Genomic DNA, 18,035 nt, shown 5'->3' with positions numbered 1-18,035 from the left:
TACCCTGCTGGGGCTAGCAGTGAGTCGCATCTAGATGCAGATTTACTCACTAATAGTTGGTAAAATTTTTGTAACTAGGAAATTTGCTAAGTTGGATTTTTTTAGGAAGTTAAATTGTAAAGGCGTTGAAATCCTTGAGCACAACACAGAATTAATATATTGGGATATAACTATAAAGTGAGTGCCTTAAATGTTGCTCAAAAGTGTATTTCTGTTTTTTATGGAGTCACACCTAGGATGCCAGGGGCTGCAGGTATAAACAGCTATTAGAAGTGCTCCCCCTAGTGCCAGACATTTCATATTACATCCCCACAAATGGCTTTGGAGTAGTAAGTAATGTTAATGGAAATGTAGAATTTTGGAGCTGGGGGCTGAACTGTCCTGAAAGAAAAAATCAGGAGAACCTTTGATACACCTTTTCTCTTCTCCTGTCCTGGAAGCTCATCTGTCTTCTTGCAGCTAAGTGTTCCCAGCCCTTTAAGTTATGGCTCTATTGTCCTCTTTCATGAAACCTTCTAATTACCCAGGCTCATATCATGCCTTCTATGAATTGGGGTGCTTATGAGCTCCAACCCACTCTGCTTGGGTTTAATTGCTCTCTCAAGCTTCATGCCTCTTGCCTCTGTCACCCCAGAGTACAGGTGAGCCATTCAGGGGGTGGAGGATGCCCCATGTGTATGCCTCTTGAGTGTCCCTTCCCTAATAGTTGGTAAATGGTTGATAAGCCATGGCAGGAGCTTCTCTCAGGGTTACTGTCAAGTGAACCCTTGTCATTGACTCATGATGCCACCCAAGATCCCTGTGGGAAGAACAGGGTTAGACTGAGCACATGAGATGAGCAGCATGGTCTGGTCACTGCTGAGCCTGTGGAGTCAGTTTCTCATTCATTTCATCTCTGGCTCTGAGACGCCTTGGGAAGTCTATGGGCTTCCACTGGTATTTCATTGGATATAAGTCCTAAAAGGTCATTATAGAACAGATAATTAAAACGACTTTTCCTTTTCATGGAGAAATTAGGAGTCCGCCAAATATTTTTTAGAAGCTATTAAACCTTTCTTCATTCCTTTGGTTTCTCCTTATCTAAAAAGAAAAATGGGGAAATGTGGAGTGGAAGAGACTGAGAGAGGCTGGGGAGTATAGGCCACAACAGCCTCAGCTGTAATGAGACTGTTCCTGCATGGGTGGTGGGTGAGGGCCTACTTTTCACCTTTAGTATGGGAATCTGGGATTTAAACTTTGCTGCTGGTGGGGAGGTGAAGGAACACTCCAGATATAAATGTATGGCATTAGATGGCAGAAGAGGATGCAGAGAGTTTGGCGCATCATGTCCTGGTGGGAAGGTTGAACCATACCACTGGTTTAGGGGTCCTGGTAGAGGGCTCTCTGTCCTCTGAGAGTTACTGATTAAACTTGCAAGTGTTAAGAGAAGACTTTAGGCCTGATTTCTTTAAAAATTTATCTTGGGGACTTTTTTTTTTAGAAAGCAAGAAACCTGGGGTGGAGCGGCATTAGTAATTTCTCTAAGAATGCTTCTGAAAATTTGCATTGCAAAAACTGCTAAATATCAGCAGAGGACTCAAACTTTGACACCTTGTTGGAGCTTTTTGTGCTGATTAAATTCTTGTCTCCAGTCTAGAATTGGCAGCTTCTTCTTCTTAATTTTCATGCAGTAATCAGTGCTGAAAGAATATTTCTTTGACAGCTGCCCTTGGGGGAAACTGGGCCTGGGCTTGTTATTTAGGGCAGACAGTTAAGTGGAAGAGAGAATAATAATAATGCAGACTCCAAGGTCTCCACTTAGTTCCAAGAATGTCAACATTATCAACCTCTTTTCAATATTTACTGCGGCTCTGGTGAAAATGGAAATTGGGAGCCAGCAAATAAATCCATTTTAGAGTTAAGAAGAGTGAGTTTTAATGGTCTGATTAAAATAATATGAAACCCCATCTTTAAGATGGGTTAGCCCTTCCCAGAAGATAAGATTTTAGTGGTAGTAATGGTTTTCCTTCTCTGGAGGTGATGTTGACTTAAGAACTCTCAGTGACAGTCAGAGCCTTCACAATGTTCTGGTTTAAAAAAGCCATGTCAGTCAGTCGCAGGCTTTTCATAAGCCTCCAGAAAGAATGATTCCAATCCGACAACACAGCAACATCCATCTCCACTCCCAATGCACAAGTCACAGGTCTCCCTTTCCCTTCCCCCAAACTCTCTGGTGAGCACTAATAACTTTGTAGCAGAATATTGCCTTTGTAATGAGGCAATTCCTCTTTAATTTTTTAGCCAACCATTCTATTTTTTTCTGTACTCTGGGTCAAAATAGGAATTATTTGCAGTCAGATTTTCAAGGGGTAAAATATCTGATCTTATGGAATGGCTGTAGAATAGATTTTCTTTCCTACTCCTTTTGTGAAAAGAAAATCAGGTCAAGAGTGGGAAAGCATAATGAATAATTCTAGAGACCTAATGCACCAGCATGATGACTGTAGTTCATAACAGTGTATTGAATTCCTGAAACATGCAAAGAGAGTTCAGGTTCTCTCATCACACACACAAAAATGGTAACCATATGAGGAGATGATATGTTAGTTTGCTCGATTATAGTGATTGTTTCACTGTGTATATATATATCAAATCATCATGTTGTATGCCTTAAAATATATAGTTTTTATTTTGAAAACTATATTTTCGAAAGTTTAGGGAAAAAAAAGAATGAAAAACAGTACACAATGTAAACAACGAATCTGGGTAAAATGTATATGGGAAAAAAAAAAAAAAGCGTTCCTTATACTATTCTGGCAGTTTTTGTGTAATTTTGAAATTGCATCAAAATTAAAGTTACCCCAAAACACAAAAAAAATAAAAAATAAAAAAAGTTGGAAGGTGCTATAGAAAGGCAAATTGAAATACTCAGACTTCAGTGGGAGGGACCTTTTGTTTTGTAGTAGAACTGTAGGATCAAATATGCAAGTGGATACTTAGTTTACAAACCAAAGCCTTGTCTAATACATAGAAAGGGCTGGTTTATAGTTAACTATATATTTTACTATATGGTTTATAGTAAAATGTGATATACCTATAGTTATAACAGTGCTGTTTAAAAATAAAACAACTGACATGAAAAATCCTTAGGCCTAAAACTGTATAACTCCCTTAAGAATGTAGTACGGCTTTTGATTCTCTGAGTGTTGGTAGAATACATATGACCTGTGATCTCGCTGTAATACCGAGTGAGAAGAGGTGGGTAAGGGGTTCATTAAAAGACCACACAGGGCAGCAGTGTTTAAGAGCTCTTTGTTTAGAAAGTCAGACGACTCTGCCAGGAAGGAATTAATTACCTTTCAGCTTCTTGCATGGCATTTTTGGCATCCTAGGACAAAGGAAAGGACATGAACAAGCAGGCAAAAAACTGATTTGGAGTTGATTTCTTGTACATCTACAATGTGTAAGAAACTCTTTTCTAAAAAATTAAGTCTAGCTCTGGTTTGTAGAATAAATATATATTTTATATATAAGGACTTCTTTTAAATGCAAGGTGTATGTAACTAATTAACAATCGATAGGTTTAGAATCGAAGCCCTTAGTTTGTATGGTAGCACAAGGTTTCAGAGACACGGGAACCCAGATGGTGCGGGCAAGAAGGTGACAGGAGGGTTGGCAGAGCATGTGAGGAGCCCTGGGTCTTATCCTGAGGCAGGAAGGAAGCCAGAAGGTTTTCCAGCTTCAGCTGACATTTCTAATGCTTTGGAAAATCCAGTGGTAACAACATCTATCATGGATTAGAAAAAGATTGGCAGTCAAGTCAAGGTTGGGAGATCACCTGGGATCAGCAGTTGCTATAATCCAGGAGAGATAATGGAAGCTGGACCTGAGGCAGTGATGGTGGCAGAGCAGGATAAATAATGGACCAGCTCTCTGGTTGAAGGATTAAGAAGGGGAGCCACGGGAAACCTAAAAGTATCGGGGAGATAGTGGAGGAGCCATTCAGGAAAGTGACCTGCAGAGTTTTTGTGAAGCCGGGGCTCTTCACAAACTGTACATGCTTGATTCTGACCCTAAACAGCATAGCAAAGATTTTGAGAACTGGCTAACAAGGTAGATCGCTGCCCAAGTCCCATAACAGCCACTGGGTACACATGCAGGACCAATCCAAATGGCACAACAAGGACTTTGCAAACTGAACTGGCATTCGAACCATAGCCCATAAAAGCCAGGTCATAGCATGATATAGCTTTAACTAAACCTGGTTAATTGCCTGCTTAAACAAAAATGTCAACATTTTCTGTAATTTTTAAATAAAACCCAAAGTCTTATAATTTTTAAAATGTCCAGGATATAAGTTAAAATTACTTGGTGTACAATAAAGTAGGAAAATCTCAACTTTAATGGGAAAAGACAAATCACAGTGCCAATGTGACACAGACTTAAAATTTTCAAATACTTTAAAGCAGCTAATATAAAAATGCTTCAGGAAATAAGGGTGACACTATTTGAAATAAATGGAAAAACAGTTTCAGCAAAGAAAGATATAGAAAATATAAATAAGAACCAAATGGAAAATTTAGAACTGAAAAATATAATAACCAAAATAAAAAGTTCATTAGATGGGCTAAGTAACAGATTGGAAATGATAATCCTAAATTCAGATGCATCAGTAATTATATTAAATATAACTGGCCTAATCACAACAATTAAAGGACAGAGATAATCAGAATGAATAAACAAAGCAAGACCCAACTAAATGCTGCCTATAAGAAACCCACTTAATGTAATAGGTAGTTTAAAAGCAAAAGGATACAGAAATAATGATACAAACACTAATCAAAAGAAGGCTATCTTAACATTAGAGAAAGTAGACTTCAGAATAGAGAAAATTGCAAAGGATAAAGAAGAACATTATAATGTAATTATGTTTTCTGACCATAATGGAATCAAACTATATAAATCAATAATAGAAGGATAACAGGAATATCTCCAAACACTTGAAAATTAAATAACATACTTCTAAATTACACGTTGAAGAGAAATTCTTAATAGAAATGAGAAAATATTTTGAACTAAATGAAAATGAAAATACAAAATATCAATATTTGCAGATGTAGTTGAAGTAATGCCTAGAGGGAAATTTATAACATTACATGCTCATACTAAAAAAAATATATATATATAAAAACCCATTTAAACTAGAATAAAAAGAAAAAAAGAAACCCCAAAATTAGAAAGGAGATAATAAAGATAAGAGTAGAAATTAATGAAATTAAAAACAGGAAAACAATAAAGAAAAATCAGTGAAACAAAAATAAAAATAAATTAAAAATAAGCAATAACAAAGAAAAAAAGACACTAATTGCCAACATCTGGAATGAAGAAGGAATATCATGACAGACTCCAAAGAAATTAAATGAGTAATAAGAGAATACTATGAACAATTTTAAGTACATAAAATTGATACATTAGATGAAATGGACCAATTCCTTAAAAACCACAAACTACCAAAACTCAACCAAAATGAAATAGATAACCTAACTAGCCCTATTACTATAAATATTATTAACTATGACTGTTAAAGAAATTTAATTTGCAGTTAATCTTCAGAAAAAGGAGTCTCTAGGATCAGATGGTTTTCTGGCAAATTCTACCAAACATTTGAAAACCAAAAGAAGCTAATTTTATACAATCTCTTCCAGAAAATAGAAGAGAAAATACTTCCCAACTCATTTTATAAGGCCAGCATTACTATGATATTAAACAAGACAAAGACAGGATGCTACAGCCCAATTTCTGTCATGAACCAAGATGCAAAAATCCTCTGCAAAATATTAGCAACTCCAGCAATATATGAAAAGAATGATGCACGATGGCTAAGAGGGAATGCAATGCTGGTTCAATATTTGAAATTAATTCTGTGTACTCCACTACATTAACAGTGTGAAGAAGAAAAACACATAATATCAGTTGAAGTAGAAAAAGCATTTGACAAAAGTCAGCATCCATTTACAATAAAAAACCTCTTAGCAAACTAGAAATTGGGGGTGGGGGGCGGAATTCCATCACCTTGATAAAAGGCAATGTACAAAAACCCACAGCAAACATCATAATTGATGGTGAAAACCTAAATGCTTTCCCCTCTAATACTGAGAACAAGGCAAAGGTGTCCATTCTTACCACTCCTGTTGAAAATCTTAACCAGTGCAATAAAGGAGGAAAAGGAGGTGGGGTAGCTATAGAAGGGGAAGGAAGAAACAGAATTGTTCTTTGTCACAGACAGCATTATTGTCTATGTAGAAAATACTGGGAAGTCTACAAAAACAAAACCTAAACTCCTAGGATCAAGACAATTAACAAAGTTATAGAATACAAAGTCAACACACGAAAATCAATTTTATTTCTATATGCTAGTAGTAAACAGTTGGGATGGAAAATTTTAAAAAATATTTCCAACAGCTTGAAAAAATGTGAGATACTTTTAAATTTAGCAAAAAATCATATACAAGATCTATAGCAAAAAATGATAAAACACTGATGAAAACAATCAGAGAAGATCTAAATTAATAGACATAATGGGTTCATGTATTAGAAGATTCAACATAGTAAAAATGTCAGTTCTCCCAAAATTTATCTATAGATTTAATGTATTTCTCGTAATATTTCCAGAGAGAGTTTTTGTAGATTTTGGCAAGCTGCTTCTAAAATTTATATGAAAAGCCAAAAAAGACAAGAATAGCCAAAACAATTTTGAAAAGGAAGTATGACATTTTAGGAATCATACTACCTGATTTTAAGACTTACTGTGAACCTATGGTAATCGAGATATGTGGGATTGGCAAAGGAATAGACAGATCAATGGAACAGAACAGAGAACATAGAAATAGATCCACACAAGCATAGCCAATTGATTTTTGGCAAATTTGCAAACCCAACTAAATAAAGGATAGTCTTGTCAACAGATAGTGTTAGATCAGTTGGACATGTACATAAAAAAAAAGAACCTCTATCTAAACCTCACACTTAATGCAAAAATTTATCTCAAAATGGATCATATATCTAAATATAAAAAGTAAACCTGTAAAAATTTTAGAGAAAACATAGGAAAAAATCTTTGTACTTTGGATTAGGCAGAGGGCTCACTCTCCCACTGTGTGTTTTTGAGATTCTTTCAGTGTGTGCTTCTGTTCAGTAGATAATTGAAGTTTGACTGCAGTGAGGTAGTTTACAATGCTAACATTTATAGAGCACTTACTCTGAGTCAGGCATTGTTCTACCTCAATCCCCACAGCACCCCAGGAAAAATAGGTACTACTGTATTACTTTCTCAGTTTTGAGAGGAGGAAAATGAAGCACGGAAAAAATTAACAAAGATGCCTAGAGTAAACTCCGTAAGCTGCAGAACAACAAACACCCTGGGCAGTCTCTTTTTAGACCTGTGCTGTTACCAATCACTCTATTCTGACTTACTCATCTTCATTATGCAAATCACTAATATTCGTAACTCCTATGTCCTAGGCCACCTACTTTTCTTTCTGTGTGAATTTTATTCACAGACCCGCATTTCCTAAATAGGTTGATGTTTTTTTGCTGCTGAATCATAGCGCACTATTAACTCACTTGAATCTATTTAGCGCCATCTTGTGTCTGTAGTAGGTTTTACAGGAAGCGGTACTTCAGCATTAGGGTTTAGGAGACAAAAGATCTAGTGGAAAAGCTTTTGATTGCCGAAGTATTGTGACAAATCATTGTGTTCAGAATATTGAATTCCACTAGATATGAACCTCTTCCAAGGTTATCAGTTAATTGAATCTTGTCGGGCAACAGATCCTAGAAAATCAACAGAAATTCACTTTGACTTTTAAAAGTCACTTTGCCTTCCTGTTTGTAGTGGTGTCCTGGCATCCTGGGCCTTCTGCAGTCCCAGAGGCCTTGAGCATTTAGGGTGTAGACCTTCCTTCCTGGCTTTTTAGCCTTGGGGTCAGGGTGCTCCAAAGGGATGCATTTCCCAAAGGCTGAAGAGTCTAGATTGTTTCTCCCCTGTGCCTTTAGGCTGATTTAGAAGATGCTAAAATCTGCCTCTGGTTCTCCTCTTCATCAGTGGAACTCAATAGGAAAATTTGCCAGTTTGTTTTGGGAGGGAGAGGAGAAAAGAGAGAGAAGGGGAAATGGGACAGAACGTGCTGAATTCTCAGAGCTCTTCCCTGAAGAGGGGACTGCATCTTTCTGAAGGAGGAAGGGATACACTGAGAGAGATGGGCCATTAAAAATTCTAAAAACCAAGAAAAGCACCTAATACTTTACTTTATACAGGCTTACTTCGTTCCTTTTTGTATATTTGCTTACTTTTCTATTACAGAATTAATAAATGCTCATAATAAAAAAACTGAAAAAATAGAAAAAAATAGGGAAAAATACATCCAAAGAACATATACCTAATCATAATGCTTACTATATCATGGGATTTCCTTTCCCACTCTACATGAAGATTTTAGTGATTTATTAAATTATGCGATGTTTATAGTTTTCTACTGTTTAATTATTATATCAGAAACATTTTACAGTTTAGGACATAGCTTTGGTAAATTATTGTGTATGCTGTTCTAAAACTATGATAGGTATTTAGGTTTTAGTTGATATTTTGATATTAAAGATGATACTTCAGTGAGTATCTTTGCTTCATCTTTTTTTTTTTTTTCTTTAACTAAGAGTTATTCCTTTAGGATAGAGTCCTGGAATTACCATGACTAGGGGAGAGCCTAGAGAGGACTTTGAGGCTCTGAGCACAGACACGGAGGAGCCCACCCACTCTGGCTGGAGGTGGATCCCACTTGGTGGGGATGGGGCTCTGGGCACATTCCCTCACTTTTCAGAGTGTCAGTTTTTTCCTCTGTCAGGTGGGGATGATAGTACCCACTACACAGTAGGGCTGTTGTATTAGTAACACGTATGAGTAACACGTATGAAGTCCTCCCTCAGAGCTTGGCACACGGTAGGCACTAACTACATAGTAACTATTTTAAATACAATTATAGCACTAAATAGCCTTATTACAGGATTTGTACCAATTTGCCCTGCTGTGTATGAAGTTACTTGTTTAACCTTTGCAGCAACTGATAACCTAATCATTTCTTTTTAAAATACCTTGATGATTTAAGTGGAAATGCCACCTCATTATTGTTTTAATTTGCATTTTTGTTATAGTGAGAATGAACAACTTTTTGTGTTATCGTAAACCAGCATGTTGTCTCTCTTATGAAATGCTTTTGGCTTTTTCTATTGGTATTTAGTATTTTCTTATCCGTTTGTATGAATCGTTTATACAGTACATCATTTAAACCTGTAACATATATACTGTCGTATGTCCTTTTGTCTAGTATTATCTTTTTATATCAAACTTTGTCTTTGTCAATTATATACATATTTTTCGTTCAGATGAAAAAGCGGTTGTAATCGTAATCTTCATTTAAATTCTGTAACCGAATATTTTATTGAGTCTATAATATTTCTTGCAAATAAAGACAGTATTTTTTATTCGTTTCCAACCATCCTACCTCTTTTTATTTTTCATGTCTTATTAAATTTGCTGAAACTCTAGAGCAGGGTTAAATAATCATGGGATTAGTGTGCATCATTTAAAAATGATTCCTGATTTTATAGAAATAGCTCCAGTGTTTCCCCATTAAATCTAGTATGAATCTGTTATTTCCAAAAATATTCTATTTATTGTATCCAGAATAATTATTATGTCACAGTAGTCATTCTAATTATTGTGTCAATTAATTTAAACTTTTTTTTGAGTTTCCACATATTTAGGAACATAATTTTTCTCAGAATTATTATGTGGTTTGGTTACTTGCTCTTTTGTATAATAGGATAAGAAAAGTTTTCTAACATCACACATATATTTGTATTCCTGGAGAATTAGTGTATACTCACTGTTTTGTGTTTCTTTTCAACCGACACCATTTTATATAGACTGTTTCCTACAACCTGTGTATGAACGTGTGTGTGATACATAAAAGAAAGAATGTAAGAAAAATACATCAATATATTAGGAATGACTGTCTTAAATTTTGGAATTATAAATTATTTTCACTTTATTCCTCTGTATTTTTCAGTATTCTAAAATGAGATGTCCTACTGTTACCAGAAAAAAAGTGTTGCCTAAAAATGTCAATGACACGCCAAGTTATTATGAGTGAAATAAGATTTAGGAGATCTATTTAGAGGATGTAGCTTTTGTCCATTATCTAGAATCCAAACTGTTTTGATACTAACAGCTGAAAAAAATAGTTAATATATTTTTTAAGGTAATAACGTGGCTTGTGTTTTCTTTTTGAATAATGAAAATATGTGGTGACTATATTTTTCTTAACTAAGAATTTAAGACTTCATGTTTGACGAATGATATTTTTAATGATTTCTGACATTTTAAAATCTAAAAATCTTTAAAAGGAATAGCAAATAACATTTAAATATATGTGTATCTCTCATCTAAAAGATTCAACCGGTATTAGCCCAGGACTGTTCCGTAGCATCTGGGACCTGCAGGGCTACAGGCAGGGGCACTAGACAGGTTGCTTTTGGAAATTTCATCTGTCCTCTTGGCCCCAGCAATAGTCAAGACACCACGACCCAGACACCATCTCGTGGATATCTTTGCCCTGTCTGGGACTACACACAGATATAGAAACATGAAAACATGCACTTATACATCAAGGCACAGAGAAACAGCAATCATTGGATTTGGTGCCTTAATTGCATCTTCCAGACACCAGGAATAGCCCTTTTTCCTTCTGCCGTGGTCAATACTTTCTCTCTGAAATGAGATTTTGCTAATTTCAGAGCCCAGGAATTCTCTTCAGATTTGGTTCTTAACATACTGTGTACTTAAAGTATGAAAATCTTAACTGACATTAAGACCATTGAAAATTATATTTACATTCAAAACCATAATGTCTCCTTGTTTCTTTTTCTCTTCATTTCTATAGCTTTGGGCCAGATTATGTTGTATGTGGATGGGATGAATGGAGTAATAAACCACAATGAAACCATTCAGTGGCTGTACACTCTCATTGGGTCAAAGGTAAGAGGAGGTTCTGGTTGAACATTTTATTCGGTCTGCATATCATACACCTGTCTTTCTGTTAGCCTGTCTGAAATGGTTTTGCAGAAAGAAATGCTGTTCAGCTTGGTTCCAGCCCCATCACAGTGCAAATGAGAACTCTTATTTTATAGATTTTAAAATACACTCAAATTGGAAAGAGTTTATGGCTCTTGAATGCATTTTATATTTTCTTCTTTTAAGCTTTAATCAAATGCTTTTGGCACCTCTGGCTTTTCATGTTTAATTTAAAAATTATACCATGGATATGTATCAGTCTTACTTGCCATATTTCATAGTTACATATGATTAGTTCCTGAAGTATTTGTACGTTGTAGATATGTAAATGCATATTCCCTATATATAGGTGAAAGACTTTGAGACTGCCTTTCAACTCTACCATCCATTATAAAAGTAACCAACTTTTAATAAAGATTTATCAGGCAACAGGTATCATTCTAGATTGCCTTACAAGCATTACCTCCTTTAATCTACTTGAGACCACTGAGAGGTAAACAATGTTATTCCCATTTTGTAGTTGAGGAAATAATGCTTAGTTATGAGACTCTATCTAATTTCTCCCACGGATACTGCCATATCAGCATGCCTTGACTGTGAGGCCCTCACACGGTGCAAGTGCCATGCCAAGGAGGCAGATCCGTCCCAGAATTGAGGTGTCGCGGAAGTCGGGCAAGGCTCCGGCACGGTGCTCTCTGAGTTCTTGGGTGGGGCCATGCGGGACCTAGTTAGAGAGGGATTTTGGAAGAAGTAGGAAGAAGTGATCCTGTCCTGAGCAGGTGCAAATTAAACCCAAGCTGGAATGTGGTCAGCTTTTGGGGTGAGGGTGGGGTGGGGCACCATGGAGGAGATCAAAGTGACTGAGGAGGACAACAGGGTCAGGCAGAGGAGGGTTTAGAGGGCCTGGGTGAGGCGTTTGAACCTGACTTAAGCACATCACAGAATCAACATAGCTTTCTGGAGGGCCCTGCAGAGCATGTGGTTCCCCATCCCGACATTCACTGCCACCTCACTTTGGCAGACAGTGTCGTGCTCTCAGTGGACAGTCATCTTTTGGCCTTGCCTTGCATTTTCTACTTCCCAAGAACTCTGCTGTACTACAGGAACTCTTGGCCCTGATTTGTCTTTGTGTCAAGAACAGATCTAGTTTGAGGCTGTACCTTCCTTTCAGACTTCTAGATCCTAGCGATTATGCCTTTGGGTGGGTGGGAGGTCCTTTTCTTTTGAAGGCACTGGTATGCAGTACCCATTAGGTTACAGGTCCTTGGTTGACCCTTATATTTTTTTCTCATTGCTCCTTTTCCTAGTATTATTGATGACAGATTTCCTCCCTACCCCCCACCCTCATTTCCATAATAGAAACAGCCATGGTTTCTCTCAGGAAATGGAAAACCTTTTCTCCTTCTTATTTTTATTTAGCTTTGTTTTCTATGGAAAATGGAAATTACTCTATTTACAAACTGCTGTAGGTGACCTTAGAAGCTGAGGAATGCTGGACCCACTAGGCCGATTCAGCCAAGCTGACAGATTTATATCTCATATCCTGTTTCAATGTTTTATATCTTTTCCTTCCTTCTGCTGGGAGCCCTCTCCAACCTTCACGTTCATGTGGAGCTGCTCCTCCCCAAGGCATTCTGGATGGTATTGAGGACCCTCAAAGCTAAGGAGATGGGGGAAGATTTTGCAATAAAAATGGACTTTTGGTACATGTCACGGCTGAATAAAGAAATCTTTTCTCTGGCTCTTATTTTCAACACTGGGTCAGTCATTATGAGAACATAAAAGCAGAGCCAAGGATCAGCCTAAGCCTTGGAGTTTAGGATGTTATTAAAAAGGAGACCAGGGTGATGCCCACATTTGACATTGTGATGTCAGATGAAGGAAGGCCTCCCATGGCCCTGCAAGATGTGCTGAGTTCCAGGTTAGTGGCCAAAAGTCAACAGCCAGCAGCATCCACCAAGTTTGTTTTCAGTGTAGTTCTAATGAAATCACCTCTTATTTACAAAACCAATACAGTCTCTGTCCTCTGACCATCCCCCCTCACCCCATGTCTGGATAGTGAGGGCTCTGCAAGAAGAATGGATGATGCACCAACCTAAAACTCTTGGGTTTTGAGAAAGAAGCCTCAGTTCCTTCCTTAAATATACAAAAACTGCATGATATGGCCACAAGTGGTTTTCCCACTTAACTTCAAATGAAATTAAGAAGTGAGAAAAGCCAGGGGTCCTAGGGCTTTCTTTTGACCAAGAGTCAGATTTCCAGAACCTAAAAGGTTTACCTTGAGATCCTGTGGTTTTTGCCTTAAAAAGGCACAGAGTTGATAATGAAATCCTGGGTTAGAAAAACCTTGTCATTCTGTGTTAATTCTTCATTTTTCCTTCCATGAAAGGCAACAAGATTTGATTTTGTAGCCTGCCAGAGGGTCATTATGCAATGCATATTTGCAGATATTTGAGACTCAGAGCCAGAGGAGAAAATGATACATTTGCAGCCAAATAATTACTTTTTAAAAGAAAGAAAAAAGTGTTTTCAATTAAGTGTTTTATTCTATTTACAAAAGTCCATCTTTAAACTCCCTAGTCGAGGTAAGAAGCAGATACCCATCCCATGACTTCTCACATGGTATGGATTTATTTTTCTCTTCATACATCTGGAAGTCTAATTAATTGGGGTAAGATGATTCAGCTTATACAGCATAGTCTTTTGTCACCCTAACAGAATGTTCCTGTCTCTCTGTATCTGCATGAATCCCCTTCTGGCCCATGGGGGTGACCCCCGGGGCCCCCCAACTCCTGTGGGTTTCCCAGAGATGCTTCCCGATGCGGTCATAGAATTCACCCTCTCTGTGTTGCTATCTACTTAGCTCTCCCTGCTCCCTCTGGTTTTCTGTCAGGCCCATGGAATCTAATTTTTTCAGCTGTACCCCAGGTTACCGATTGCAGATCTCTAGATATCCTTTGTTCTTGTTTGGGGTCAAGCATGCTTCCCTACTCCCCCTAGCCCAGCTACTAAACCTGAGCTCAGGGGAGCCCTGGCCACAGCTGCCTTTTTCACACACATTCTCTTACTCATGATAGAGAACCATGCTCACATGCGTGTGCGCGCGCACGCTCGCTCTCTCTCTCTCTCTCTCTCTCTCTCTCTCTCTCTCTCTCTCTCTCACACACACACACACACACACACACACACACTCTGGAGACACTGGCAAAAGTTTCTTGTTGGGACAGTGAGATGATGATGATGATGAGAAGTAACCTGTGGTATGTAGAATGGAGTGATGGAAAGAGAAATTGACAGGGATGGGAAACTAGGGGCTAGTGCATCCCCTAGTGATGAGACCTAGTCGAGTTGCAGTGGAAATAGAGAATAATGAAAATATGAAGACATTTTAAGGAATTGCTCCTCAGGATTGGGTTTCTGGATGTGGGTAAATAAAAACAAGAATCAAACTTAAAGTCACAGTTTTGAATCTGGGCAGCTAGGAATATAGCATTGCTTCTGGAAGGAGGAGAGAAGTTGGAAATTGGGGTTTGTTGGCAGGAAAGCTTTGATATGCTGGTTTTGAGATGAGGGCAATGTCCCCAAGGAGAGCTAAGCAGGTGTCTCCAAGGTGCCAGGTGCTCCAGGAAACACTGACTGGTGGAGAAGGAGAGGAGATTCAGGGAGCCCTTTGGTTTCAGAATCATTGGCATGTCACTGCTGTGCGAGCTATTCAGATGTGGATGAGATCTGAAATGCTTTTTGAGTCGCATAGTGTAAAATCACAGAATCGTGGTCTTGAAGAAGTGGCAAAGGCTTGTCGAAGATATTCCTGACACTCACCAGCCGCATTCCTGATATGTCTAGCAGCCGTTGGTGGACACTGGAGTCAGTGTGAAGCCTTTCTTACTGAGACCCGCATCTACCTCTCTGCCTAACCAGATGCTATGTGCTGCTTTCTGGAGCAACACACAGTCACTTCCCTGTGGGAGCCTGTCAAGTCTCTAAAGGCTGTTATGTCATCCTGTCCATGCTGTACATGATGGTTTCCACAGATAGTCCTTGAGGACGTAATATGCAGTTCCTCATCACACAGCTTACTAACTTTCTGTCCATCCTGTACAAAGACTAGTAATATGGTGGCCTCCTGGGATACATCCTTCTTCAACAGCTCCCACCTCCGATTCATTAGGCTTTTCAGCAGCAGCTCTGGGTGCTGGCTCAAATAAAACTGATAATCCACTAAACCTCCCAGGTTTTTTTTCACACGTTCATGTTTGCCAGTTCCTTCCAGTCTATACCTAAAGGCAGGGCTTTGAATTTTTTCCCATTGATTTCAGGCCAGAGTTCCAACCTCAACATAATTATGAATTTTGCTTTGGCTCTTCATCATGTTAGTTGTTAATCTTGGTTTGATTTAACATAAATTTAATAAGCAGAGCTTCTGTGTCATTGACCAAAGTGTTGACATAGGTAAGGGATACATAAAGCAATGCAGCAGGCAGGGTGACACTGATCAGTCTAGGCATGTTAGGATCATTTTGGCATATCCAGCCTCATTTCTTCATTGAGTTGACAAAGGCTTCCTGAGGTCAGGGTATGCTACTCGGGTGGTAAGTGCAGAGCTTTAGGGTCAAACACATCTGTGCGATATTTTAGGTGGATTATCTTTTCATCTTTAAAATGGAGATAATACTCTATAAAATGGGGATAATAATAGTGAAGAGTCTATAAAACACTGAGCATTGTACCAGCATTTAAGTGCCCAGTGTTGTGTGCTAACAGCTCTTTTCCCACAAGTCCGCCAGTTGAATTCTCATAAAAAGAAGCTGCGTTCAGCTTGCCAAGACCTATTCATCTGGAAACTGCTGATGCCGGGTGTTTTCCTCTCTTTTCTAAGTGCTCATGAGATGTTCATCTCCAAATCCTCTGGAGCATATTGCCAGGGATCAAGAGTGGGTTTAGTAAAGTATGGGATATAATTGCGGGACTTCACCTTCAATCCTTTTCTGAAGATTGGGATCATTAACTTTTTGTAGACTTTTGGCAACTCCCTGTTGTCTTAAGGTTTACTCATTTTAACTTTGCATTGTTAGAGGTGCCTACATTGTAAATTCTCTGAGCATCAAATATTATGCTCAGTTCTTCTTAGTAGCATTATAAAGGATTCTTTTAATTGACACATACAAATGTAAAAAACGAAATACAGTTTGTCTTGATACGCATGATTTTCTGAACTCCTGTTCTCACTTTAATGGAACAACAGTTGTATGATCACTTAAGTTATATAATTTCCCAAAGCTTTTAATCTCTGTATCTTTGGATCTTTCCATTGGGAAGTAGAGATCGTGTACCTTCATTAGAATCATTTTACCTTTAATAGGATGCTCGTTAAGATCTTGCATCTGGCTTCTGTCCAGTAAAGGAAAGCTTTAGGCTTTAAAATGTTTCCAGTGACTGGCATAAAAAATATGTTTTCTATGGGTAAAACTTTTATTCACTCTTTTTTCTTCGTTGTGTTTCATTTTGGGCAATTTATGTTGACTCATTAAGTTAACTGATTCTTTGCTCAGCTGTGTTGAGTCTTTCTGATGAACTTAAGAACACGTTCTTCATCTCTTTTACCATGCTTTTTATTTCTAGCATTTCCATTTGACTGTTTCTTATCATTTCTCTCTGCTGAAATTTCTCATCTGTTCATGCATGCTGTCCACCTTTATGTTAGAGTCTTTAACATATTATGGTGAATTTTATGGTTAAAACATTGAGTAAATTCTGAGTCTGGTTCTGTTGATTGCTTTGCTTCTTGACAGTAGGGGTGGGAATTCGGGGCTTTCTTGCTTTTTTATACCTCTTGTAATTGTTGGTTGAAAGCCTGGTGTCATGTATTGGGTTGTATAGACTGAGGTCAGTAGTATTAATGCCTACAAATGGGCAAGCCTCTAATGCTGCTCCTGAGTGGATCTGGGTTTGGGTTTGTTGCTGTTTTTATCTTCAATCACTACCACTTTCCAAGTTTCTTAAAGCATTATCATGCTTAAGGGCAAATGCTGGTTTGCCAGAGGGTTTTTCTCAATGTTTCTTTTTCACTCTCATCTTTAGACTTCCCTAAGTGTCTGAGCCTCAGAGAGGGTCTCTCTCCATGTTCTTGCCCCTCCCTTCATGATAAACTACTGTTATTTTGTGCTTACTAGTCTGGGGATGGAAAATTAGACTTCCTCTGTCCTTTTCCTCCCACATTAGTCTTTAGCAGGGTCTTGGGATGGGGCCATCTCAGTGACCCTGTACCTCCCTCAAGAGGAGGAGACCTTGAAAGATCCAGACTCAGAATGGTTTCCTGCCCCTTTCCCAGGAGTTGTAGTCTTTTCCCTTCTCCTATACCACCTGTGCTGTGGGGCAGCAAGATCTGCCCTTCCCTGTGGCCTATGGCTTTTGTCTCATAGAGGAGAAGGCTCTGTGTGTGGTTCCCCACCTTTCCAGGTGGTGTGGTGACTGCTTCCCTCATCCTGTGGGGTTGTTGCTGTTGCTCTGGTAATTTGGCCGTGCACCCCCAGGCCTGCACCCTGGGGAGACATTCTTAGGTCTCCAGCTCTACCCTCAGTCTTCTTCATGAGTGCCATGTTGGTCACTGGAGAGGGCCTGTGAGTGGATGCTGAATCCCTTTGTGTCTCTAGTTCCCAGGAGTTCCATGCTCTTATGGTAGCACATGCTTGGCCTTTAGCAATTTGTTAAAACTATTATCTGAGTTTCTCTTACTATTTGGTATGGTAGCTCTATTTTCCTTGCCTACTCTGCCTCAGGTGGGCCATTGCTGGTGTCCCATCTTTCCTTTGTGGGAGCAAAGCTGTCCCCCTTAGAATTCAGTCTACTTGGTTGCCCTGAAACCTCAGCTGTCTAATGGGCTCAAGAAAAGTTATTATTTTAATGATTATTTGGCTTTTCTTATGTT

The 18,035-nt window shown here is 38.4% G+C and overlaps 1 protein-coding gene across 1 annotated transcript in view; it reads left to right on the top strand.

Annotated features, from left to right (window-relative positions):
* The window catches only part of FHOD3 (formin homology 2 domain containing 3), a 421,374-nt gene that overhangs the window by 234,779 nt on the left and 168,560 nt on the right, over window positions 1-18,035 (top strand). Inside the window, 1 exon segment of the mRNA XM_025038715.1 lies at window positions 10,977-11,071. Within this exon segment, the coding sequence (XP_024894483.1) occupies window positions 10,977-11,071 (95 nt within the window).

Source organism: Pteropus alecto, unplaced genomic scaffold (genome assembly GCF_000325575.1).
Source record: "Pteropus alecto unplaced genomic scaffold, ASM32557v1 scaffold146, whole genome shotgun sequence".
Classification (NCBI taxonomy): domain Eukaryota; kingdom Metazoa; phylum Chordata; class Mammalia; order Chiroptera; family Pteropodidae; genus Pteropus; species Pteropus alecto.
The sequence above is the reverse complement of the archived record's forward strand: the minus strand, read 5'-3'. Positions and strand labels throughout refer to the sequence as shown.